The 26,554-nt window shown below is 38.8% G+C and overlaps 1 protein-coding gene across 4 annotated transcripts in view; it reads right to left on the bottom strand.

Annotated features, from left to right (window-relative positions):
• Positions 1-26,554, bottom strand: part of INVS (inversin) — a 95,229-nt gene that overhangs the window by 6,948 nt on the left and 61,727 nt on the right. For all 4 annotated transcript variants that reach the window (XM_035898995.1, XM_009643488.2, XM_035898996.1 and 1 more), the window contains 6 exons: positions 22,974-23,129; positions 21,254-21,483; positions 19,531-19,637; positions 16,016-16,228; positions 9,230-9,531; positions 4,428-5,235 (listed from right to left, as the gene is read on the bottom strand). In XM_035898995.1, coding sequence (XP_035754888.1) covers positions 4,428-5,235; positions 9,230-9,531; positions 16,016-16,228; positions 19,531-19,637; positions 21,254-21,483; positions 22,974-23,129 — 1,816 coding nt within the window. The remainder of the gene's footprint in view (positions 1-4,427; positions 5,236-9,229; positions 9,532-16,015; positions 16,229-19,530; positions 19,638-21,253; positions 21,484-22,973; positions 23,130-26,554) is intronic.

Below are 26,554 nucleotides of genomic sequence, written 5' to 3'. Positions count from 1 at the left end.
CTTAACAAAGTAGCCAATGCTTAATCAACAAAACCAGTGCACATAAAAGAAACGTGGAATACACGTGCAGACTGACAAAGCTGGCAAATGGTATTCAGATTCACTGTTACAGAGGCTCTGATCTTCTTTAAAAATACTGCTGGTAAAGTACACGTCTATAGCTACAATATATAAAAAAAAATACAGCTTGACTCCAGCAGGAGAGCAACAGGGACAGCAACCAACTTATTTCCAGCTTCTGTCGACTCTCTGTGGACCCTGGAGAACGGTTTGGGCCTCAGTGCCCCCCATGAGAGAACAAGACAGACACAGAATCTGTAAGCCTCAACGAGCAAGGATAAGCAATTAACCTTTGGCAAGCCACACACCTTAAAATACACTTTTGAGGACTACATTTGTAAAGTTGTGGACTGTGGGAATTGAAACATTTTCCCGAGAAAGGCAAGTTTCATATGCTTTAGCAGACCCGGACCATTGTGCTGTAGCTCACAACAGCTCTCGATAAACTTTCAATAAGTAAATCATGACTATAAAATTTACAGAGTGAGACAAATGTATTTAATCCTCTTTTAGAGAAATGCCAGAGCTCAAGCATGTACTTCAACATATTTCTAAAGTAGAATTACACATTCACGATGTACACTTCTATTGCTGGCTACGAGTCCATGCTGTTTACCAGTGTAAGCCTGGACCCAAAAGACAGACACAGGACTGAGTGGGACCCACAGCCACACAGCAGGTACCTGCTTAAGAACTGTAATTCGGTCTACAGTGGATGGGGAATCAGGTATTTCAGAGAGAGCGGCAGAATAACTGAGATGTTAGCAGTCAGCACATACAGCTGCCTAGCGTGAGCTAGCTGGAAATGCCAACCATGACTTCTTGGCAGGCAGGTGCCACCATCTGACTTGGGATCCACATCCTAAAATACCCACACCACCTCCTTTTTTGAGCTATATATGAACTCAGCCTCAAAGGAAGAGGCAGAACTCTCGTCTTTTTAAAAATAAACATTATTGCTGTGGTAATAGTGTGGAAAGCGGGAGGAGGAAATCTGGTCCAATTTCACAGCCCTCGTCATCCATCTGAGTTTCAAAACGCTCGGACAATAAAGCTCACATTGAGCTTGAAGCGTAAGCAGAAAAGGCAGCAGAACTGGTGGGCCTGGGAGGGAGAACGCAGGAGGGATGCACGGCTCTTCGTAACAGTGCAGTGCTCTCACCTTGGCATCGCCGCCCAGTGAACTGTTCTGTGTTCTGCATCAAAGCATTGACTGACATAACTGCATTACGATATTGCTGCAAACTTCATGAACTCTATCCAAGCTCTAGCAACAGTAAACTGTCCGCAGATGTAACGAAATGACAGCGGAGGAATGCCCAAACTAACCTCGCCTGCAATTTATGATCCTTGTTAGTGTTCTATAAAATGTGAGTTCTGCAAACAGAACAAATATATTTATTTTTCTTTATTCATTCTTTAAATAACAAATGTCACTCGAGCAATCTTTAATCCCCGCAATTTCCAAAGTGGTGTAAGTAAGTGCACGTAGTTCTTGCTGAGGTAACACAGCATCACTGTTTCAGCAGGTGGATAGTTTAGAAAGGTCTATCCAAAATCTTTAGACAGTCAAAACTTTAAATGGAATGCAAAGATTTCTACACAGGTAAGCTAGCTTGACACAAGGCTTTAGATCCCAGTTCTCAAGAAGAAATTTGCACAAGCACTCACTACACATTTTTACGCTCTGACTGAAAGCTGTGGCATGCGCCTACTCCTCTGTAAGGATTTTAATTTGGTCTTAAGTGAAAACAGCATAGCCTTCAGAAGCAATAGTATCCCTTATGGATATACTCTCCTAACCTACTCCTGACTTACCTTAGCTTTTGATATCTAAAAGGGTCTGAACACGTAAGACAAGAATTTGGGATATAAATTAGAAAAGAAGGCCAAGGACGACATTGCCGGCACTGAGCTACTTACATAGATAGCATCCGGAAAAGATTGGGAAGGCCGGCAATGTTTATTCAGCCTCTAGCAAGCACCAGAGAGAGCTGATGGCAGAAGTGGTGGATCACTGGGAGAAGAAGTGGCTGCTTTGCTTTGCGTGGGTATGAGGAACACGGTGCAGAATCACAGAACCACAGAATGGTTTGGGTTGGAAGGGACCTTCAAAGATCATCCAGTCCAAGCCCCCTGCCATGGGCAGGGACATCTTCAACTGGATCAGGTTGCTCAAAGCCCCAGCCAACCTGACCTTGAACACTTCCAGGGATGGGGCATCCACAACTTCACTGGGCAACCTGTTCCAGTGTCTCACCACCCTCATCATAAAAAAATTCCTCCTGTCCAATCTAACCCTATCCTCTTTCATTTTAAAACTGTTGCCCCTTGTCTGTCACTACAGGCCTTGGTAAAAAGTCTCTCTCCGTCTTCCTTCTAAGCTCTCTTTATATATTGCAAGGCTGCGATCAGGTCTCCCTGGAGCCTTCTCTTCTCCGGGCTGAACAACCCCAACTCTCTCAGCCTTTTTTCACAGGAGAGGTGCTCCATCCCTCTGACCATTTTTGTGGCCTCCTCCAGACCCACTTCAACAGGTCCGTGTCTTTCTTGCACTGGGAAACCCAAAGCTGGATGCATAAATTGCAAATGGAGAGCAAAGATGATCAAAGTACAGAAACAGGTGATAACACATTAAAAAGTCAGAATTTTCACAAAAAAAGAGGCTCCAAAATGAATTAAAATTACCATGTTCCAAAATTTTAACTTTTCACTGGAATAGGAATGTAATCCTATTCCTAGGAATGTAATGTAAAAGCCAGTGCAACTTACATACTCCAGCAACACTGAAGAGATAACCTGGAATATTACTGGACTGCTAATCCAACCTCATGCTGAGAAATATTTAGGCTGATCAGTGAAAGAGCTGGAGCAAACAGAAGTATCTGCTGAGCCAACACAAATGTTTAAATGGCCACATTTCAGTTTAGGAGCAAACAGCCTGCCAGCTTGGACCATGGGGTGTCCAGCCTGGTGCCCCTTCCCTAGCAATGGGCAGCATCAGCTCTTTCTGAGAAAGATAAGACACTTTGTACTTCGTAAGTTAACTGTAAAAAGCAATGGGAGAAATACCAGTTCTCAAAACTCCACGACTAAGTGGATCTAGTAATGGTTGTCCCTTAGCTCCCTGGTGCTTTGTGCAACAGGGAACACAGGTAACACTCCACCTTGCAAAAGAAGAAACAGGATTTTTTTTTTAAGCCTGGAAGCATACTCTAAGCAGGCAGCACAACCTCATGCCTCTTTACTCTGAATTTCTCCATGAACCAAAGCTTCCAGCATGACCCAGAAGAAGGAAGGTCTACCAGCAACTCAGCATTTATTCTGCAAGCAGCTGGGCACTAAGACCTGATTCTTCTGCTGTTGCAGGCAACTTGCAGGCTTTCCAGGGACTAGTATAAAGTATATATACACCCTCCCAAACACCCACCAGCTGAGCCCTTTGATAATTTGGTTGGGGGAACAATTTTTGCATCACTACTGAACTACACCATAGGAAGCGAGAGTTGAATTCTCAAAGGAACTTCCTTGGCTTTTTATCTTTAATTGAACACTAAGAAATATTAAAACATATATGAAACTGTTAAGCTAATGAGAGACCTGGAAAGATGAGTTACTAGTAAAAATCAGCAACTTTTTAGTTTTCTGCATCCACATAAAAGCTGAAGAAAATTTCAATAAAAAATAGGCTAGAAGAATTATGTACATATTATATGCTTCACCTACAGCTGCCATACTCTTCCTGTCGATTTTGATACGAAATGAAATATTAAGGAGCACGTATCTCAAGAGCAACTGTATTTCTGAGGTCAAAACTCATGCATTCATGAAAGCGGGACAATGCTGTGGAAAGCAAACATTAGGACATCTTCAAGTTTTGGCAATGAACTCCATCCGAGCTTCCAAATCCCTTGTGGTTTGGTTATCCAGTTAGAAGTCAGGTCAGAATACAATTGCAGGTGTGTCAGTAAATGGCGCTGAATGACCTGGTTACTAAAACCTTTTTCCAGAAAAAAACCCTACATGTGCAGGTTTGCTAATGAACATGACAACAGTGAACTCTAGGCTTAGGCAAATCTTGATCGGCACACTCTAAAGAATTATCAACGCTTGAAACAGAAGTTTAATTAACTTAACCAGTTATTAAAAATCACCACTTACCTAGCACTTTTAATGAACTTACTAATGTAATTCTAGGTGACTGGAACACACTTCCACTTGTTTGGTGAAGGATTATTAAATTCCTGATTTATCACTGGTAATGTTGTAAGCTAAAGCACCAAAGAAAGCGCATTGCCCACAAGGCTAATGTAATTTACATCTATGTGTATCTCACTTTGCTGTAGCTACTGAAACAGTAGTCTTACCTTCTCCATGTCCTCTGTATGACTGTAGCAGCATAGTTCTTCTTCCGAAACAGCTCTTTTCTTTTTCTTTCTTTTTCTATTATCTGCATTCGAATCTCTAAGGGGATTAGTTCAATATTTGTACTTTGCCATGCGACAGAACATAATTGATCATCTGCATTCCTGGATCCAATTACGCCTGTTTTTTCCAAGTTCAAACTGTCATCAGGAGCAGAACATGTTGCTGGGTTTCTTGGCACAGTGCTGGCAGGTTTTGCCTCAGCAGACAATAAAGGGGAGGCCTTTTTTGCTAATTCATTATTTCCCACTTTGTTAGCTTGCTCTACGGCATGTACGCTGTCATTTCTGGTGTTTACAAATACCATTTTGGCGCTTCCTGGTCTACTAGAGCCAGCTGGTGAACACCGCTCATCATTTACCTCTTTATTTCTGGATTTCTGCTGATGCCTTTTGCCTTTGGAAGAAGCTTCACACTGCTTTGAGTTTCTTGCAATTCCACCAGCACAGCTGACGTTGCAGAAGAACACAGCCGTTCCTTCACAGTGGTCCCTGTTGCCAGATGAAGACTGACTTTGATCTCTTGATTTTTCCCCAACGCTAGCAGTCCTACAAGCAGAAGAAGCACGCCTCCTGCTCCTCCGAGCACAAGCACCCGTTGCCTCAACACCATGCTCCTTGCGCTTCTCTCCAACCAGTTCTGAAGCAGCTGCAACCTGATGTTTCACTTCCACTTTTGTTCCCTCTTTTGCTTTGCCACAATGGAAATGGACACAACTTGACTTGCTTTTGACGTGCTTCCTCAATGAATCTTTAGACAGAGAAATGGAAACCAATATTCAGTCTCTGATCCAGCAAAACACAGTTTATGTCTCAAATTTTTTTGCTCAGTTACCTTTGAGGCACACTGGGACTTACTTAAATGAAAGAAAGGTATAAGCAGGAAGAACCAGAAGAGGACATAATTGCCCGTAACAGTACAGTCCCAAACTTCTTAGTTTGCTTACTGTTCTACAAATATTCTTCTTTCTCACATTACATTTGAGTTAGATGCCTAAAAAAAGGCCACAGAGAGAAACTATTTCTTCACCTACCTGAACATACTGGTGTTCTCTGAAGAAACCAGCTCACCGCGTGGCACAGGAATGCAGCCCCATGAACCCACCAGCTCATTCCAGTGAAGACACAGTGCCAGACCTTCCCTGTTTCAAGCTTATTTGCTAAGCTTCTGCCTAAGCCACCCTGCATCCTGGCCCATGACGACAGCCAGGGTAGCCCGCTGAGCCAGGGAACCCAGAGCGCTTGGCTTCTCGGTACTTTCCTTGACACCCCAAATGAAACTATGAAGTCCTTCCCATTTTTGCCTTGCTGCAAGATTTCTTTTCCAAGCCTAGGGTGAGAAAATCAATCCCATGTGGTAGCTGCTTCTAAGCACTCTTGTGAGGATGACTCGGAAGCCAGACTGGGGTGCAAAACTGAAAATCTCCATCTACCATCCACCTTCTATTTTGTTAGGAAACTAAGAGGGGAATGAGAAAATAGACCAGACAGGATGAAATGTAACAGACAGGGTGTTAAAGGGTAGGTAAGGGGGGGAAGAGAAAAGAAAGAGATCTTTGATATAGTGGAATTACAGAAAATCTTCTGGATTATATAAAACCTGGTAAAACCATGCTAGATTTATCCTCACTGTAACACTTCGACAGGATATTCCCTTGACTGGATAACAGAATATGGCAGATTAACAGATTTTGCAGAAGAAACTCAGGATTATCATCAATGATGTCTCCAACAGAGAAGATTTATCATGGTGACGGGTCAGTATGGGCTGAGAGGTTACTCTAGCTTATACATGATTGTCACATGGGTAATTAGCCCTGTATGTTCTGGGACAGGGAAAAAAAGGCTGTTTTTAAAATCTATTTTAATATATCATTAATGTAATGATTTTTTTAAATCTATTTTAATCAATTATTTTAATCTCCCAGAACGAAGAAGGAAATTTCCTCTCTCTCTCTCTCTGTCTCTCATTATACCAGGGGAACAGACAATTTAAAAAATGTGCCTTCTGAAGCCAAGATTTCTGTGGGCATAATCCCACTCTTAATGAAGCCAACTACAAACTTGTCAGTGCCATCAATAAGAAGGGCTGACAGTCAATTCAAACGTATGAAATTTCCAGCACTGTCACAATACTGTTTCGATCTCCCGACAAGTTAATTGTCACAGTTGTGAGGAAAAAAGAACACAGCCTTTTAAAAACAGCCTTGTCATGCTCAACTCACCAAAACCTGCTACCTGGTTTGTGTTTATGGCACGTAGAATACATTTACTGTAATGCATTTAAGTCATTCAAGTAGTATGCACAAAACTTCCCAATCTGAACAACTGGATAACTGGGGAATGGAACAAAACATCATTTAAGTATTTTAGATCATCTCTGGAGTTTGAAATAAACTTTCTTAGATAGGAAGACCGAGCAATAACAAGCACAGAGCACAAAAAAGAATTTCTCTGTTGCCACTGTAGTTAAGGCAAATGAGATAACATACATAGGAAAGAGGATTTCTGAGTGGAGAAGAGATCAGAATAGACCCACCAACTAAATCACAGTTTTCATATATTGTTAGCAGATGCAAAGAATCTATTTGCAATTGCTGAAAATCTTCCTAAGTGCCAGCCCACAGGATTTAAATTTATATTCAAAAAAAACATCCAACAAAGTCCATTAAAGTTTTGTTCACAAGAGGATTGATTAAAACACCTAATGAGAACTGATTAAAGGACTTTGTGATTTGATCCTTACTGTGCCAATTTTCCTGGCATCATTCCAATAACAAAAAGAGAATACTTATGTAAAAAATGGGCTTTTTGCACTAGGCAAGAGGGGGCTTTCTTTATGGTCTCTGAAGGTAAAGTGGTCTTGCTGTACCAGAAGTAGACAAGATATCATGTATTTTCAAAAGAACCTTGAGTAAAGTTTTGCTCCCTTCATGCTCAACACTTATGGTGAAGAAATGTAATAAACAATAGTGAAGACTTTTCTACTGAAAATTCTATCTATCTTTTGCAGAAATTATAGTCTGCTTTTAAAAATATACTGAAAAGCAAAATAACTCAGACAATAGCCCATGTGATTTTAAAACCATCAACGTGGAAAAATTACTCTGGCATAGTCACTTCAGGAAATCTCTAACTGCAGGGAAGCCTTCAACCAAAAGTCCAAGCTACATGCAGCCAGCATTTGCTGCTGGTTTGAACTCCCTAGATTACTGTGAAGGGTAGTGTAGGCAACTGAGCATTAATGAAGTTTTTCAAACATACGTATCAATATTAGAATCCTCTACAGAAAATTTGGCAAATTCAGTCCTGATCTCTGCAGTCAGTTTGACGCTACAGTCCTACTACCTACTTCCTTAGGTCATTCTCTCAGTGCAAAACCATTGTATTTGTTCCAAGAAACAGTGGGAGTCTGACTGATGCAATACAGTTTCCATTGGCCTAACCAAAGGGAGATTTTGGCAAAGAATGTATAGAGGAGTTAGTAAAAGAAAAGGCTGCTTATTCCTTCTCTGTAATTTCTCTGTCCTTCTCTCCCCTTCACTGTTCTAATCCTCCCCACATCTTTCTTTCTCCTTTCCCTTTTTTCCTTACTTACCAATTTCTCCCCATTGCGTTCATTACAACTACCCATTTTTCATTTGGTAACCACAGTTTCTGATTATTCTTATGGGTTTTACTTTGCCATCTGAATATTTTAATTAATATAAAGTTAATATGCATGCAGATAAAGCTTGCTGGATTTTTTAACACCTGTTTACCATTACTTAATTATCATAGTATAACTTAGGCTAAGATGTATATGTCTGCTTTTACTATGAAAATACAGTCAAGTATTCTGTTTACCAACACATTTCCATGTAAAAGCTAAAGAAATCTAGGTAAAATGATTCAGTAGGATCAGCTCTTTGACTTTCTTATTCTTTGGATTATTATAATCTTCTGATTAGCAGAATTTCCAGAGGAATGAGCAATAATTTTACATCTGAGAAGGAGTTCTGGCAACTTACCTTAAATAAACTGCTTATCCAATTCTTGCTTCTAATGATAACAAAGACGCTTTGACATGACAAGCTTTGAAAGATTTGAGCCATGGGCTCCTGTAACTGGCTGAAGTCAGAGCTGACTGAAATGCTATTAAAATGTGTGTCTTGCAAAAACTAATATAGGAGCGGTCAAGAAATGATGATGATGAAGAAAAATAACAGGAAAAGCTTTGACACACTATTTCATAGTATAATTTATAAAAAAAGTCTCACTTCTCAAAAAATATCCTAGAGTGTTCTCAACAAGAGGACTTCAAAGACAAATCATGGGAGAACCCTGTCATGGAGAATGAAGCTGTCTGAACAGCTCCTGTGGTATGCTAGAGGTGTCACTTAGAACAATTTTACCCTCATTTTAACCTTATTTAAGAACAAGAGGTACAATTTCTCCATTAACACTCTTCAAGAATCCCACAGATATGCCAGATATCTTTAATCTCATTTTCCCCAAACAGTTTAACTAATAGAACAACTCCCAACAACCTGTTCTCACATATTTTAGGTATTTTTGCAGACACTGTAGGTACTGGTATTTTTGACTACTTAAGTTGACTGAACACATGCAGTAAAAGAATCTGTATCTCACTCTGTCCTATATGAATTCCTTAAATAATGAAGGAACAAGAAATGACAGAAAGATAAAACAGGTCCTATATATAAAACACCCCCAGTTATGGACAATTAAAAAAGATTACAAACCTTGCCTGATTTTATGACCTTCACTCTGAGGCTCTGCTGACAGGCAACTCTCCTTTGGTGTCCCTTTGTTGTGACAAGCTTTAGGTGAACCTCTACTGTTTCTCCCCGATTGAATTTGTGAAGCATTGAGGGAGAGAGGCCTCTTATTCTGTGTATCAGTTGGTTTATTAGGTAACTGTGAGATGCTGGTAGTCTTCTCTCGATTTGCAGGGTTCTGCTGCACTCGAAACCTATTTTGTTCCACGTTCTGCATCCCTTTCTGCAGCTTGGCTTCTTTTCTCTTACTTTCCTCTTCACGTTTCCTGTAATTATAGTCAATACCGTAAGAATTCCAAAGGCAACATCTTGGGAGCGTGTATCTAACTTGAACACGTTTCTCTCTAGAAACCTGGCACTGCCACAATAAAGACCTGACTGTAACACCTTTTTTGTGAGAAAGGGACACCTATTGCATCGAAGTGTCTTAGCTTGATCCAAAACAACAACTGACTTGCAGCTACAGCCTAATGAAACTTAAGTCCTTATAAGCCGGCTGCCCATTCAGTTTGCAGTGATTTAAATTGATTTTAAAACACCCCCTTACTGAAAACAATGAAACTTATTTTTTTTATAAATACACAAAAATTAAAAGCAGGATTTAGAAGAGGTGTCAGAAGACAAGAAATATGATACTAACAGCTATGTTTTTAATTAGTAATGAACAATGCTTTAATAGGAGTAGTAATGCAATGCAATGTATTTGAATATCAGAAAACTTTAATAAAAGATCATCTCTTTGAAAATTATTTTTCATACTTACCTGTGTCAGAATTAATATAGACAATTATAAACCACCTTCAAACTAGCTACTGGTACTAACTTGCTGCTTTATATTTATCATTGGTAGATAATTAATTTATTTTACATAAACACATTATACAAATGATAAATACTGAAAATATCAGATGTGAATTAAAAACTTGTGTGCGCATAGTATGCCATTACAACGACGGCATTTGGTTTTCAAAAATGAAAGAAGTCATGCATCTCTTAAATAGCGTAGATGTAAAAGAGAATTTTGGACACAGTTAGGAAAGGCGCATCTGTTGAATGAAGTTTTGCAGCCTATTTTGAAATACAGTGGGATGTCATTGCACTTCAGCTTTTAAAATCTTTTTCCTACAAAGCAGAATAAACCCAATAGCACACAGCAAACGTTACACACCTACCTACCACTGAATTTGTTTTTATAAATTAAGCACCGGTTGTAAGATGAAGTGACACTTTGCCTGTTGGAATGGACAGGTGGTAAATGTCGTATCGCATAGCTGCTTGATATTTTAACTTGCTTCCAGTGCTGCAACGCAGTTTGCAGACTGTTGACACATTAGCTCACAGCAGAGCATATGACAGGTTAGTTATGCAGCATGCCATCCTCCGTTCCTGGGAGTCGTATCAATGCCAGTATATGTCATTTCAGCGTGAGCTGCCAGGGAGAAGCCTTAACTTTATCTGTCAGTACTATCTCATCAAATACGCTCTGCAGAAGAAGCTGATTGACCTTTGTACCTGAAAAGCTGTTAATTGATCTAAAAAATACACTCCTGGCAGCCTGAGGTTCAGTATTCCCTCCTGGCCCGGACTACGTGGGGATGTCTGTCTCGTGTACCGTATGGATCTCACTGCTATTACTCTGCCGTTTGAGCTGATAAATCAGATCTTACTAGTCACAGAGCAGTCATTTTCTTTTCAAGCAGCCTATTACTAGTATTCTCCATCCAGGGTATTAAAAAAGACGAGTTGTGAGGTGCCAGAGTGGCCTGCACTCTTTGGATGAGCAGATTAACTCAAAACATCAACTTCAGCAACATACCAATTATGAAGTTATTGAAATGACACAGGACCAGAAACTGAGAAGAAAGGGGATTTTTTGTTTGTGTGCTGATTTTCAGATTAAACTGAAGAAATAATAAACGGAAGGGATTTCAAAGCTCCCTATTCACAGACCATCATCCTAAATGTCACAGTAGAGCTTAGCTGATTAACAGACTCCTGAATATTTATGAATCTCCCCTTGTGTTTTGCTTTATTTCATCAGAAATTCAGTTTTTATTACAATGAAGGATATCTTCGAAATTAAAATTTCCAAGTTTTACTGTTGTCCAAGTTGAGAGACTAGGTTTCATGAACAAGTAAAGGAAGTAGACAAGTTCCTAACTTAAGGTCTCTTGGTCATCCTCAGGAGGTTCCGGTGACTCAACAGGATCCAAATTTGCGCTCTCAAGTTAGACAACTACAGCTTGATAGTGATAACAGAGCTGGCAGGCCAACATTTTCCACTATAATTGCCATAGAATTTTGTCCTGAATGGACATAAATGCATATTTCATTACAAAAGTGAGAAATGGAAACTAAGCCTTTAGCAGATGGAAAGGAACAGTTTCAGCCTTATGCATTTGTGGAGACACAGAGATGCTTTGAATTTTTGATCCTGCTAAAATGAATCCTACCTTTGCTATTCTGTTAAGAACACTTTGCTTTTTGTATCTACTCTGTGGAGGACATTTTAAATTCAGAATGTGTCCATGTGCCTGGGGAGATCTATTTTCAAGTTATCCTTGCAAAAAAAAGTTACTTAAAAAATCATAACTGAAAACAGATCCAGGTATGATCCTACGACTGATGAAGCTCTATTTGGGACCAAGAGGAGTTCTATTTCATGTTGTTTAAACAGCTGCCTCCTGCTATACAATCTAGATGATGCTTATTTTTAAAAGCATGATATTGTTGACTTGTGGCATGTTCAGCTTCTGATCTACTACAACCCTTTAACAGATAGTCAATAAAAATGCTAAGATGACCATTAATTTCTGTCCAGTATTCCTATGTTGACTGGTCCTCCCAAATACAGAGCAGTCCCTTTGTCCTTACCTAGCTACCTATTTCTTCCTCAGTCATTTCTCATATGTATTTTCATACCATTCTGATGTCCAATTTAGTCTTCAGTGTGCTTACAGTCTTCTGCATCCTGATGCTATTTGCAAATTTAAGATTTTACTTTTTAAATGCAAATACTGCATAGTATCAGATTCAGGATGGATTTATGTGAAATTCTCATCAAAATACACTTCCAGTTTAAAGTTGAACCATTAAGAACTACTCTTTGCATACATTCTTCCAAGCAGTTTTCACCCATCTCATAGCAGTTTAGTTCATGCTACATTGCCCTACTTTGCTAATGAGAATGGCACATGAGAAAGTACAAAAACTTCAGGCAAGTCAGAATGACAGCCACTGTTTCTCCATGGCCACAAAACTTGCTATTCTGTCACAAAAGAAAATTGAGTTGGTTTGAGTTGGTTTAGCAAATTCAGACCAGCCACTACTTCTTGCTTTGTTATGTTCCAGATACATACAAGTTTGATTACTCATTCCAGGATAAGAAAGGTACGGAGTTACTGTAATGAGTCCAGTGAAAGGCCATGGAGAAGCTTAAGGGACTGGAGCATCTTTCATATGAGAAGAGGCTGAGAGAGCTGGGATTATTCAGCCTGGACAAGAGAAGGCTCAGGACGGAATCTCATCTATGTCTATAAATACCTTATGGGAGGGAATGAGGAAGATAGAGCCAGATTGTTCTCAGCGGCACCCATTGACAGGACAGCAAGCAATAAGTACAAATTAAAACTCCTGAAATTCTATCTGAACACAAACACTGGAACAGGTTGCCCAGAGAGGTTGTGGCGTCTCCATTTGCATAGATATTGAAAACTTGACTGGAAATGGCCCTGGGCAAGCTGCTGTAGCTGGCCCTGGTTGAGCAGGAACAGGGATAGACTAGATAATCTCAAGAGGTCCTTTCCAACCTCAGTGATTCTGTGGTTCTTGGGACTGAAGTTTATAGGTCTACTGTCTACTCTTCTTCCCCTTTGAGAATGCAGATGCTTTGCTCATTTCGTGAATTCTCCAGTCCCACCGGTCCTCCTAAAGTTTTTAAGGGTAACCATTTTAAGATTATATCACAGAGTTTTCTAAACATCTCAGGATGAATTTAATCAGCCTAAGCTGATCTGAAAGCATCTCACTCATCTGATTAGTCTCTAAACTGATGTTTCAGTATTTTAGCCCGCATTGCTGCTCTTTGTTACCAGCGTGAATTCCGTTTGCTAATGGACATCATTTGACATTTAAGGAAGACTGAAGCAAAAAAAGACAGAACACTTCAGCTTTCTTAGCATCACTTGTGGGCCAACTCTTTCTTTGCTCTTTTACAGTTTGTATGTTTACAATGATTTATTTAGTGAGACCCTCTAAAATAACATATTACAAAGCAAGTTTTAAACACATACACTGAAATAGTTGGTGGGGGATGTTCAATCTAGGAGTTCACCATCATTCTGGATTCCCACTAAATGTCTACTTTTATCTGGAGAGCAGATTTTTAAACATCAGTAGGGATGTTAGTTTTTTTCTGTGTAGCAACACCCTGGCCAATTTTAGCTGTGGAATGCACAGATGGGTATGCAGAATGATGACAACATAATGTCCCCTCCAGTTTATTACAGATCATAAAATTGCAATTAAATAAAATTTGTTATGTGACAACTTGATTTGCTTGCACACTCCAATTGTATTTTAATTCTGGTTTTATGGTATTTGGTACACAGAATTTCTTTCTATTGTTTTCAAACAAATCAACAACAGCTTAGTAAGTTTCAGAAAGTACATCAGAAACTCACAAAAGAAAATGATTATAAAAACACGCCCTAATTTCCATGAGGCAATCCTTTTTCATTTAGTCTTCTAGATGGAGTATCAGAGATTCTTCTAAAAATGACTGTCATCACAAAAAATAAAATTACCTCATTTGGTAAAGTCAGTTGTGACCACACAGCAAGAAGCACAGTTCTCCAAATTAAAAAGAAATACATAAGATATTTGGGGTATTTTCAAAGGCAGCTTCTCAATGCATGGGTTTGACTTCTACTGACTTCAGCAGAAAAAGCAAATAGTAGCAGGGCTGCAATTTACAACTGTAGGATCTAAAGATGTGAGCAAGAGATTATCTGATATTTCTGACTTTGGCTGTTACTGGACATTAACAATTATTAACCAGCACAGTAGTAGCATTCAAACCCAATGAAGGTCAGACTGGCCAGTTATGCAGAGCATCAAACTACTGAATTTGAAATAGAGCAGAGTGCAGCTGACTTTGTCTGTGATACAGGAACACAACAAAAATACCTGTAGGTGCCTTAATTATGTTGTGTTTAATCATATGTCCTTTCTTTACAGAAATAATATTACAAAATCATGCAGAAATCTTTTCAGACTATTATGAGTTTTCATTCCAGAATCAATTTGTTCAAGAGAAACCGGGTACTAATTTGTTCTTCTTCATATTATGAATCTTAAGGATAAAGCCCAAGAAAGCGGAGTATTTTGATGATCATTTATGTACCTTCTGATTTTAGAATTTCACCACTTTGCTACCATTAAGTCATCTAAATAGGGTAGAAACTCAGCCTGAACCTACACATCTGTCCTAGTTTCATCTGGGATAGAGTTAATTTTCTTCCAAGTAGGTGGCACAGTGCTGTGTTTTGGATTTAGGATTAGAAAAATGTTGATAACACACTGCTGTTTTAGTTGTTGCTGAGCAGTGCTTACACCAGTCAGGGCCTTTTCAGCTTCCCATGCTCTCTCAGGTGCACAAGAAGCTGGGAGGGGGCACAGCCAGGACAGCTGACCCAAACTGACCAAAGGGCTATTCCATACCATATGATGTCATGCTCAGCATATAAAGCTGGGGGGAGTTGGCCAGGGGTCAGTGATCGCTGCTCAGGGATGGGCTGGGCATTGGTCAGTGGGTAATGAGTGGTTGCATCACTTATTTTTCCTGGGTTTTGGTCCTCCCATCCTCCCTCTCTGTGTTTTCCTTTCCATTACGTCATCATAATATGTCATCATAATCACATCATCATCATCATCATCATCATTATTTCAATTATTAAACTGCTCTTATCTCAACTCATGAGTTTTCTAACTGTTGCTCTTCAGATTCTCTGCCCCACCCCATCAGGGGGAGAGAGTGAGTGGCTGGGTGGGGCTTGGTTGCCGACTGGGATTAAACCACGACAACATTTTACAAATAACTATTTGAATTGCATATGCTAGTTAGCTATAATCTAATATAGTGATTTCATGGTAACTCTAATTCAAGAGCAGAAAATGTAAGTGCAGAAAATGATACTGCCAAGACAGAAGTCGCAAATAAAATCCAGGAGTTTGGTTTGCTAGAAAAGCACAACCTCCCCTGTGAAACAGGAAGTTAAGCCTTATTAAACCAGGCTTTTCCTATTTATTTTTTCTTCATCTACTTATTAATTTCTTTTCAAAACTGATTATCAAAGACTTGATAGGTCAATAATTATTTCCATTACCTTAGAGAGCTTAATGTTTTCCAAGCCTTTTTATCATCATACAGAATACCAGGTAAAGATTCATGGATGCTAACATGCTAGTTTCTCAGCTTTTGGTATTTTGCCTTGGCTTTGTATATTTTATAAAGCTTGATATATATATATATATACACACACACACACACATCTATATATATGAAAAATCTGGAAAATAATTTCCATTTATAGGTATATGGAAAAAAATCCATTATATGCTTCCTACAGTTTCGTGAATTTTACTAGGAGGAACAATAAATGATGAGTGACAGATAAAATCATACACTGATATATACAAACTTATAACAAATGTCTATTTGCAGGAGTAGGTTTCAAGTCTCAGACTTACTTGGCAGCAGCATCTTTTCTCAGCTGTTCGTGTTTCATTAGAAGATTCTTCCTCTCTTGGAAAGCTTTTCTAACTTTGTATCCTTTGTAGACCGCCTGAATTTTGAAAGCAGCGATGTCCTGTATGGCAGCTATAGACAGAGCCCCATGTTCTAACATGAACTGAATCACTTCATGGTGTTCACCAAGCAAGGCATAATCAAGTGGAGTATATCTAAAAAAAACCACCAACAAAACAAACCCACAACAATTATCATTGAACTAGAATTCTAACCATTTACTTCATTTCATAATAGGGCAGCTTCTAGTATGAAGACAGATCAAACACTGTTTTGAGTAGGCTGTTCTACTATTTTTTTTAATATTATTTTCCTGTCTTACCCATTCTACACACTATGACTATGTTTAAGGCTTATTTCAGTCTCCTAATGTAAGGGGAGGGGGGAGAGAGCAAACTATGTGAAGCGTCAGATCAAAATCCTCCGAAGCCCTATCCATAGAATTAACTGCTTTAGGCAAATGATCTTAAAAAGGTGTTATTGAGGTTCTTATATAGAAATATAATCTAATTAAAAAGCAAGTTAAAACTTTATGTTATTTCCATATGAATTTACATTCTAGAGATTTACTGTCAAATCTGGCTTAGCTTCTATAACAATGACTGAGGACAGTGCGACTGACCAAGCAGCAGGATTTCACCTGCATCAAGCAATAATTTTTTTCTAAAGCACTAGGAAGCCGTAGTTTTTTTTTCAGATGGACACAGGTGCTAAAAATATTAAATGGCTTTGGTTTTTAATGGTGTCAAAGATGCCTAAGCCCTTTTAAAAATAATTCACGAATTTCCCATTGTCAACACAGGAGCAAAAGTTACATACCTCCCTCACCAACACTGAAACATTAGGCAAAGACCTTTAGTGACTGAAAATTATCAGTCACAAACCATAATCAAGACCATGTAATACAAGACTATCAAATAGCAAGTGTCAATGCATGCAATCTTGAAAATTAGGCCTCTTCTTGATGGTAACTTGCTAGGACGCAATGCTGGTAAGCAAAGAAAAATAGACAGAAAGCACAATTGGACTTGCCATGCAGCAATGATTTGATGCAAGGATTAACAGTATCTGAACTGAAGTGTCTGCAGGAATAAAGACAATGACATAACATGAAAATTTGTATGTCAAGGTGTGTTGCTGATGGCATTTAAAGAGATACAGATTTTTGAAAACCCAGGAATAGGAACTTCAAAAGGGGCTTCATTTCAGAAAAAACACATTTTTAAAGTATACCTAGTTTTGAATATTTTAATTAACAGGTACAAAAGATACCAAAGTAAGCTTTATGCTACTAGCATGTATGTACCAAGACAATTTACTATGTTACGGATCCCAGTCATGAAGACCCATATTCTTAAATGTCGATTCTCTAACTCCATTAGAGCTACCTTTGAAAGTAAAAAAATCACTCAAATCAAATCTGAATAGGGGTTTGTACTGCTGGACACTTCCCATTCAAGGCTGCTCACATGGACTCCTCACAACCAGTCATTACTCTCCTGTCTCAGTTCAAAAGCCTCTTACAAATTTTCTTTTCCACTGGCTACCTCTAAAGCAGAGAGCTTCTAAATCAAGCTGGCTTCACAGGAAAGCACGCAAAGAAGGCATCAGCCATCAGCTGTTATACGTAATTTAGCACAAAGTTGGTCAAGCAGCAGCTGGCCTGGCATCACGGGATGCACCCAGGACATCAGGTTGGATTACAAAATAAATTTGCAAAGACCAATAAACCTACCACCTTCCAGACTGGCACTTCATCCCATATCTGCAAGTAAGTGGGCAGCTTAAAATCCTAGATGCAATCTCAGCTCCATCTTTTCACAAACCTAGTTTTTAACCACTATGTTTGAATTTTGAACTGGTATCTCATATTGTACTCTAAGAAAGTGAAGAAGGGAAGCTTCTTTCTGTAGGTATATTGAAAACAAATTTACTCTTTGGTGAAATTGTTACTGGTTAAAAACCAATTTCATCCAATTACAGATGAACCATATCCATGAGGTTATTTTCACTCTTTCTTACAACACTCGGCTTGATTTTTCCACTTCCCAAACTTCCAATCTCTCAAGAATAAAAAAAAGGGTTTACATGTTTAAGTGGCAATTGTGCAATTTTATACACTATATAGATTTTTTAGGAGAATTATATTTAAAGACTGATTTATCTAGAAATACTGGGAATCTGTTTTGTTCTGCACATGGACTAGTGCTTAAGGGCTGACATTTGGAATACTGCTAGTTATATTTTGAGCAATCTAGGTTTATACATAAGAACATATATTAATGCCAGAAGGGAAATAAAAATAGATACTAACTGAATTGTTATAATAAAACCACAGCTAATGTCTTTTCTTCACATTTGAGCATCATTAGTACATTTCTACAAAGTAAGGAAAATAGCAGCCTCCTTTCTGGCAAAACAGTGGCTTTTAATCTTACTTATTAAGAGTAATTTAATTACAACTGTTTATTTAATTTTCTATCAAAAATTACTAAAGAGAGCATTGGCAATACTTAATTAGGAACTACTTATACTTTCATTCGTGTTTCTCAATAAAAAATAAGACAGAAAAGGAAGAGAGATCTGAGTGGTTTAGAATAGAGAACAAAAGAGAAATGATGGGGGAAGAAAGCAATTAAAAACTGGGATAAGTATGGAAGTCTCAAATTCAGCACTAAAATATGGGGGTTTGAAGTCCTTGAGTTATTTAAAATGTTGAAATATTCAAATTTATATGGCATACTGATCATAATTTTATTTATAACTATGAGGAGGTCATCTACTCCAGAAAAGGCATTAAAAATTTCTGCTACTAGTAATTATCTTCATGGTCAGGTGACTAATTCAAACTCCACAACCCAAACCACTTTTAAAAAACTATTATTTATATGTCAATGAAAGACAAAGAACAGAGATGCAAATGTACTATCTCTTTATGATTATAGGAGGATTTTTTTTTTTAAAGCTAGGCCTTTAGAATACAGTTAACCACCAGGTAATTTGTAATCACTATTTTAAAACATAACATTACATTTCTCCCATCCTCTTCCTTCTCCCTGTATTCCTACCAAATAGAAAAGAAAAATTCCAGTCTACTCCAACACCAGCAGAAATGCCTTTTCATCCTTTGTTCATACATATCCACTGTCAACTTCATATAAATGAAAAAGATCTTTAATACTTTAATACTTCAAACACTGATTACTAGAATCAGTTAACACTTGCAGAAATCTCTGTAAGTTCAAGGTTCAAAAGTATAAACAGTTCAAGTTGCAATGTCTTACTTAAAGAAGAGATTTTTCACATTAGAAAAGCTGCTTACACCAAAGCCCAAGATTACACCACTCCTTTTAGATACAAGATCACGATTCTCTGGCAATACCTGAACACTGAACATTTAAATGAGTAGGTAGCACTTTTGCTAATTTACAAAATAATGCATTCAGACAAGCAATACCTCTCCTCGCTGTTCTCCATATGATTAGGGAAAGCATCAAAACCAAGCAGCAACTTTATAGCATCAAGGTAGCCATTGTTACAGAGCCAGTGCAAAGCAGTTCTTCCCTGTAAACAATAGAACACAACAAAAATAAGTATTATCCCCAAACTCTCTCATGCCACAATAAAAGTCATAAATTACACTGTAAATCAATGCTTTTCTGGACATGAAGGACAAATTAATTCTTCTAAATAAACTTCCTTATAAAAATAAAAGAATACAGCACTTAAAAATGAAGTAACTTTTTTTTTTTTTCAATAAGATTACAACACTAGTGCTTCTTCACCTAAAGCAGCTGAAAACTGGCATTAGGAGACTAGCTCTAGAGTTGCTTGCTTTGTAGCTATGCCACCCGGGTTTGAAGCAGCTCTCATCAACCCTTGTTGATGTTCAGATGGTTTTCCAGGCTGCTCCAAATCACTGTGACAAGACTGAAAGAATTACTAGAGAAATCAAAATCAGATGAAGTTTGAGGAAAGCTTATCAGCCCAGGCCAACAAAGACAGACTCCAGTTGTGCTTTCAAAACGAGCTTGATTTCAGAAGTCTAGTTTCTTTCACAGGAAGCAGAAGTCCAACTCTCAAGCTGCACGCGACACGGCCAGCTCAGATATGACCACTCTCAGGACTGGGATCACAGAACCACAATACGAATACCTCAAGCTCTGTTAGTATCAACAAAACATAGATATTTCACTTCACTTCACTTCCAGGCCATGCCTCCTGTCTGCATCTTGCTTTTCTGAACTCCAAATATAGGAAATACCTAGAAGGCTGGGTACCAGAAAAAAACATGAAGACATTCTGAGTTCAGTGCTAGCAAGCCCCCCCCGAACCCTAAGGGTTGAGGAGCATGGTGCAGTGTCTCTGTGTGAAATAGGTGGAGCTGATGTGTTCAACTGTACTCAAGCTGACGCCATACAGAGCTGGTAGCAGGTTGGAAAATCTCCCCAGCATGCTCTGTGGAACCCATAATAAAAACCTGGTAATTCCATTACCTGGAATTATCCCTGCCCAACAACTAATAGCTACAGAAAAGTGTAATAAATTGGGCAAAATTCTTTTGACTGATGAAGTTCTACTGAATTCTGAGAAATTATGTCATATAACAAAGAAATCTGTTATATGTTGCAGTTATTCTGGCTCCTAATTTCACTTACTGCTTGAATAACGGCACGGAAGTACAAAAAAACCTAATCAGTGTTCTTTTTTTTTCACTTGGAAGAGTGATACATATGTGGATTCTTATGTGGGTAAGTAACCGAAGCAGTTCTTGTGAAAACTCACTTGTAGTATCTGACTTTCTCTATGCTGAAGAAACACATTACAGACTATAAAACCACACTCCCATGTCAGCTGTTAATGAGGAATGATAGAAGTTAAGAAATCAAGTGGCTAATATGACTCCTCATAAGATCACACTTTGACAAGGAAAAGTCAAAAGTGGTATGGAAAAATATGAACCTTCAATTCATGCTGCATATTAAAACACTACTTTTCATTCAAGATTTCAGAAGTGAAGCCATAGGGAAGATCATGTCAGGATGCATTTCATTCGTGATAAAACAGCAGCAAAGATGCATCTATGTTCCAGAAAAGAGAAGGACGTTGAAGAAAAGGGCAATTTTTTGATTTATGGTTATTCTGAAGTCAATTAAATAGCCCAGTGAAGAACAACATACCTCTTTATCCTGAATATTTGGATCTGCGTTGTTTTCCAGTAACACTACCATGCAGTTAATATAACCTCCATAAGCAGCACACTGCAGAGGTGTTCTACCTGCATAATCCTGCACATTAGGGTTGATTTTGTTTTCTATCAAGATTTGGCACACATCAGCATTTCCTCCCAGGGCTGCCCAGTGAAGGGGCGAATGGCCATCTTGGTCAACCAAATCTACTCTTGCTCCTCCTGTAACAATAAACACATTTTTGAACATAAAAAGAAAATATGTTTGAATGAAAAGGGAAAAAAAAAGAAAATACTTATGTTCAACTAGAACTTATTTACTAAACTGACAATTCAGAGAAATAATTCTGAAAGTAACTTCAACTTTGTTACTCAAATCCTAAAACCTAAATCAAAATTATTTGGGAATGAAATAGTTTCAGTGAGGGTCCAGGCATCTAACTTTTCTACAAGCTTCTGAGTATCCTCTCAGATGCTTTAGAATCTCCAGATTTGTCAAATGCCCTTGAAAAACCTAGCTTTTATTTGTTTCAGGCCTATTAATTTTCAGTTAAACTTTTATTTCTGAACAACAATATCACTCTTGAAAATTAGACTTCAGATGAGATATCTTTTTAAATCTCTAAAGCAGACAAGTTAAAATATTCAGTGTAAGAATTACTTTTGAAAAAAACTTAATTTTTTTAATTCAAGCATGCTAAGACTCTTTTATGCAGATAATTAATTTCTCTATGTGCTCTTGTAAGATGTAAAAACTCTGTACAAAAATAAAAATCCACAAATATAAAAACTTGAACCAACCAGCAACAGTGACTGTCTATACCATAAAATATTTAATTAAACATAACTCAGATTCTGATAACCAAGCTTCTTGCATCTACAAAAGCTGAAGGGCACAGGGAGTGGGAGGAAGAGCTGAACAGGAGGTTAAAACGTGCCCAGGGGATCACAGAGGTAAGCAGGCTTTTCAGTAAGAAAGGTTCGTTGATGGAAAACTTGCAACTTGTTAGCCTTGATTCTTCAATTGTCCATAAATGGGATAGTATCTCAGGTAGGAGGGAGACTGCTTCCAGCTACTTAGAACTTTTCTGTGAAGCTAAAATCACAGAATTTTGCATCTAAGATACCACTGTTCTTCCACTGTACTTCTTCCACTTCAGATAATTTTACAATTATCTAAAACTGTGTATGTTGTTAAATCTTATTTCTGCCTACAAATAAAACACTGCTTATAAAAACTAAGCAGAGGAAAATATTAATGATTTAGGATTTACCTTCACTAAAAAATAAAGGTTCATTTAAATAGTCAAAAAGTCTTCAAAGAAGCCTAAAAAATGCTTTCTCACAAAAGAGAAGAAAGCTTAATTTGGTCTTGTTTACTGGAGAAAAAAAAGGAAAACAATGACTTGCTGGGGAAGAGGCAGTTTGAGAGACTAGAATGTACTTGAAAAGGCTTGAACAGAAAAGAGCTGCGAAAAGAACTACCCCCATTTTGAAAGTGTTATATTTAACTCTTCTAGCCATTTTGCACAACGCTCTGACAATCTTTTACATTTACTAGCGCTGTTCCACAAAGGGTATGTACAGACAAAACCTGCTTTAGGGAAGTAATTTCCTACCCCACCTCTTGCTCAGCTATGCTGATTATTTCTCAGTCCCGCAGAAAACAGCACCAGAACTCTCAACAGGTTTGTAAGTTCGTAACAGCTGACCTTTAATGAGTGTCTGTATCACTTCTTTGTGTCCCATCTCGCAGGCTCGGAAAAGCGGGGTATGTTTCATGACATCTAAAGCATCTACCTGGGCATTATGTTCCAACAGCAGTTTCACTGTGCTGACGTGGCCAGAAAGGGCAGCAGCATGTAATGCTAAAAGAATAAAGGAGTAGAAAAAAGAAATCACAACACCATGAGCTTTGGAGGTCCACAATTAGAACAGTCAAAATAAAAATTAATTTCAACCATTTTGGTGGAAAAGGTGCTTTTCGACCACAAGAAACTGAAGAATCGTAACAAGTGATCACTAACCACATTTTCTTGCCATGCAAGCAATAAGCAGAAAACCTGTTAGCCCTGAAACATGTTTCTAACTTGTACAAATAGGAATTTTAACCTTAGCACATAAGGTTGGCTTATACTGAGGATTTGTGAAGGTTAGCAGCTTCTGATTAAGAGAACATAACACGATCTACTTCTGCCTCTGTTTTGTGGCATTTCTTACATCACCCCAATGGAGATGAAACTGCCCATTGCCAGTGAAAGAAAGCTTTCATTATTTCTTCAGTATTTGCCTGAAAATAGCTTTTTTATTTCTTTCAAATAAGCAAAGTTGTCCCAATTAAAACTAATACCAGATAACTACCCAGCTGTTCCCGCCCCTTTTGTTTTTTCAGAATTACTGGGAGAAAATTTCACACAAAATTATGTAGCAAGGCCATCACACCTCGCACAGTATCTGCAGCTCCCTATTTTCTTCGGGGAAAAAGAAAAAGATGATGGAAAGACCGAATACTTCATTTTGTCACATCCTTACAATTTATGAAGGTCTGTTGTATGCAAACTATGCAAGTTGATTCTGCAAACTCCTACTCTTCCATAGTTTCTTTTGCCCTCTCATATTTGAATGCATGCAGGCTTCACCAAGTCCAAATCAACAAATAACACAGAGCTACTTCAGATACTTTAGACCTCAGAGGTAAAGATGCAGTGCCCTATAACTGAAGCTGCTATCGCCTAACACAGCATCCTGTGGGCACTGTCAGCTGGAGTTGAGGAAAATGTTGAAGTGCCAGTCTGACCAGCTCACGGTTCTTGTTGAAGAAAAGGAGAGCTACACACGGCAATGAGATTCCAGACCAATGGAGGATAAATAAATTGGTGATTTCACTTACAATTTGATTTCACAATGCTTTGGAATATTTCCTATAGTCAGCAATTGAATCAGATAATCATAGAATGGTTTAGGTTGGAAGGGATCTTTAGAGGTCACCTAACCCACCCCCCCTGCAGCGAGCAGGGACACCTTTAACCACAATAGGTTGCTCCCTTGTCCACTGATGCAGTCACTCCATCATAGAAAGTCACTAGGTTCATCAGGCAGGACTTGCCCTTGGTGAAGCCTTACATGTAGAATATTTCACAGGTGACAAAATAATTTAGAATGAAAATACAAACCAGTGCAATTCATTAAAGTGCATTTAGTAAAGTGAATTCATATTTCCCCATGAAATCTTACAAATATTCATCCTTGGTGAGGATTCAGCCTGCTCAAGCAAGCGAAATGTGGGGCCATAAACAGTATCTACATGTCTCTACATGTTTTATGTTAAAACAGGCAGGGTCAGGATCCAGCAGAGGCATTATAGAGAAAGGTACACGACAAAGGCCAATGTTAGAAGCAATTGCTTCTTGAACCATAGCCACAATATCAAAACAGTCAGGTTTTTTCCCCTTTGCCTGCTACTGTTTACCACCGGTACCAGCTTCACACAGCTTATGAAGCAGTAACCCAGCATAACCTGTTACACAGGCACTACTAAAACGCACGGTACTAGCTGTGAATCAAATCCAGCTAAAGCACGTTGCCTTAAAACACACATTCTCAAAATTAGTGATAGTAACTGCAACTGTGACACAGACAAACAAGGCACTTCCTACAGGAATTGGGGTCACGGCCAGAGACAGTATGAGAAATGCTGCCTTAGTAATTGAGATCATGCCTTCAAGATGACACTGATGTTTACCTGGTGCAGCTGAAACTCAGTAAGAGCTGCAGTAGCTACGCGCGTGGGTGGCTACCAGTAGAAATTTGACAAGAATGAGATCCCTGTCGCTTCGTACATTTGGATGGGCCTGGTTTTCCTGGTCTGACCTCACAGTAAACTCTAGGTTCTGGTTTTTGTACCGCATTTCTTATGAAACCAAAGGCAGTAAACCACTCCATCAGATGACACATGGGGTGCGTGTAACAATACAATAGAAAAAGAGCTGCTGTGTCAGCTTGGCCGGTTCTTCCCCCCTATCACTCATTCTGACGCAGGCATCTCATTTCGCACTTTGTGCTCAATATTTTCTTGTAAGCCAAATTTTCTGTGATGGAGTCACGGTGACTGAAGAGATTCTTCAGCCAGCTGGGCACAATAGGCCCTTTGTTCAGCCGACAGACAGAGCCCTCTCCATTGTACGGAGTGACGGCAGAGCTATAAAGCTGCCCCTGTAATGCTCCTGCAGCGCTGATCTCCGAGAAGAGGGAAATTCCTTTCCCTTGGTGTCATTCTTCTACACAATACGGAGAGTCTCCATGTTCTAGCAAAGCTGAATGGAGAGCTTGCTCTTTTTAAGTAAATGCAAAAGGCTGCGTTAACGCAACAGTATAACTGAGCTTAACCGAGTCCGCACACAAAAGTCAGAAAAACACAACCTTGAACTCTCCGCAGCAACTGTATCCCAGGCACGGTAGTATGTAAGCTATTTTCTATTAGTGCATAGTTTCCCGTCAGAATACAGCGCTACTTTTCCCTCATCAAAACTTGGGAATGATTAAGAACCTTCGGAAAAAAAACCAGGTCTGAAGTCAGAGAGTGATTTACTGGTGGGCTTCCTTTTAAGGTTACAGCTCACTATAATAAAGCCCATGCTACTGCACATGCTTGGACAATGGTAAAATTCAGATTGCTCGACAGCAAGCGATGAATGGCATAGTTCCCCGCTTTAACACTATTCCAGTTTCAAGTAAATGGAAAATCCATTCATTTCCTTGGATTAAAAGCCCTACAACAAAATCAAGATTAAAAGGTGATTACACATCACTGCTATGAAAGGTTTAAGACTGAGAGATAATAAACCCAACCACCTGAATTATTCAAGCATGAAATCCACACCTGAGTAATTTCAGAAACACAATACGTGATTACTGTCTGCAAAGAAGAAAACCCTTTGTAAGGAGGTTTGCACAGTGGCTACAATATTATCGCACCTTAAGGTCTGAAACAAATACTGTGAGGTATTTAAAAGGGAACTGTCAGGAAGGAGCAAATACACTACTTGTCACCGATCTCCATCTGGACATTGAGCTGTTGATGACTGCCCTCTGGATGCGACCATCCAACCAGTTCCTCATCCACCCAACAGTCCACCCATCAAATCCATATCTCTCCAGTTTAGAGAGAAGGATGTTGTGGGGGACCGTGTCAAAAGCCTTAGTTTCCCAGGGAGTCCAACTGACTAACTCCTAAGTCATCAAACATGAAGATCGAGATCTTATTTATTGCACTATTTCTTAAAACTCAAAAATT

This window comes from Egretta garzetta, unplaced genomic scaffold (genome assembly GCF_000687185.1).
Source record: "Egretta garzetta isolate BGI_Z169 unplaced genomic scaffold, ASM68718v1 scaffold88, whole genome shotgun sequence".
Classification (NCBI taxonomy): Eukaryota; Metazoa; Chordata; class Aves; order Pelecaniformes; family Ardeidae; genus Egretta; species Egretta garzetta.
Note: the sequence above shows the minus strand (reverse complement) of the source record. Positions and strands in the feature narration are given on the sequence as shown.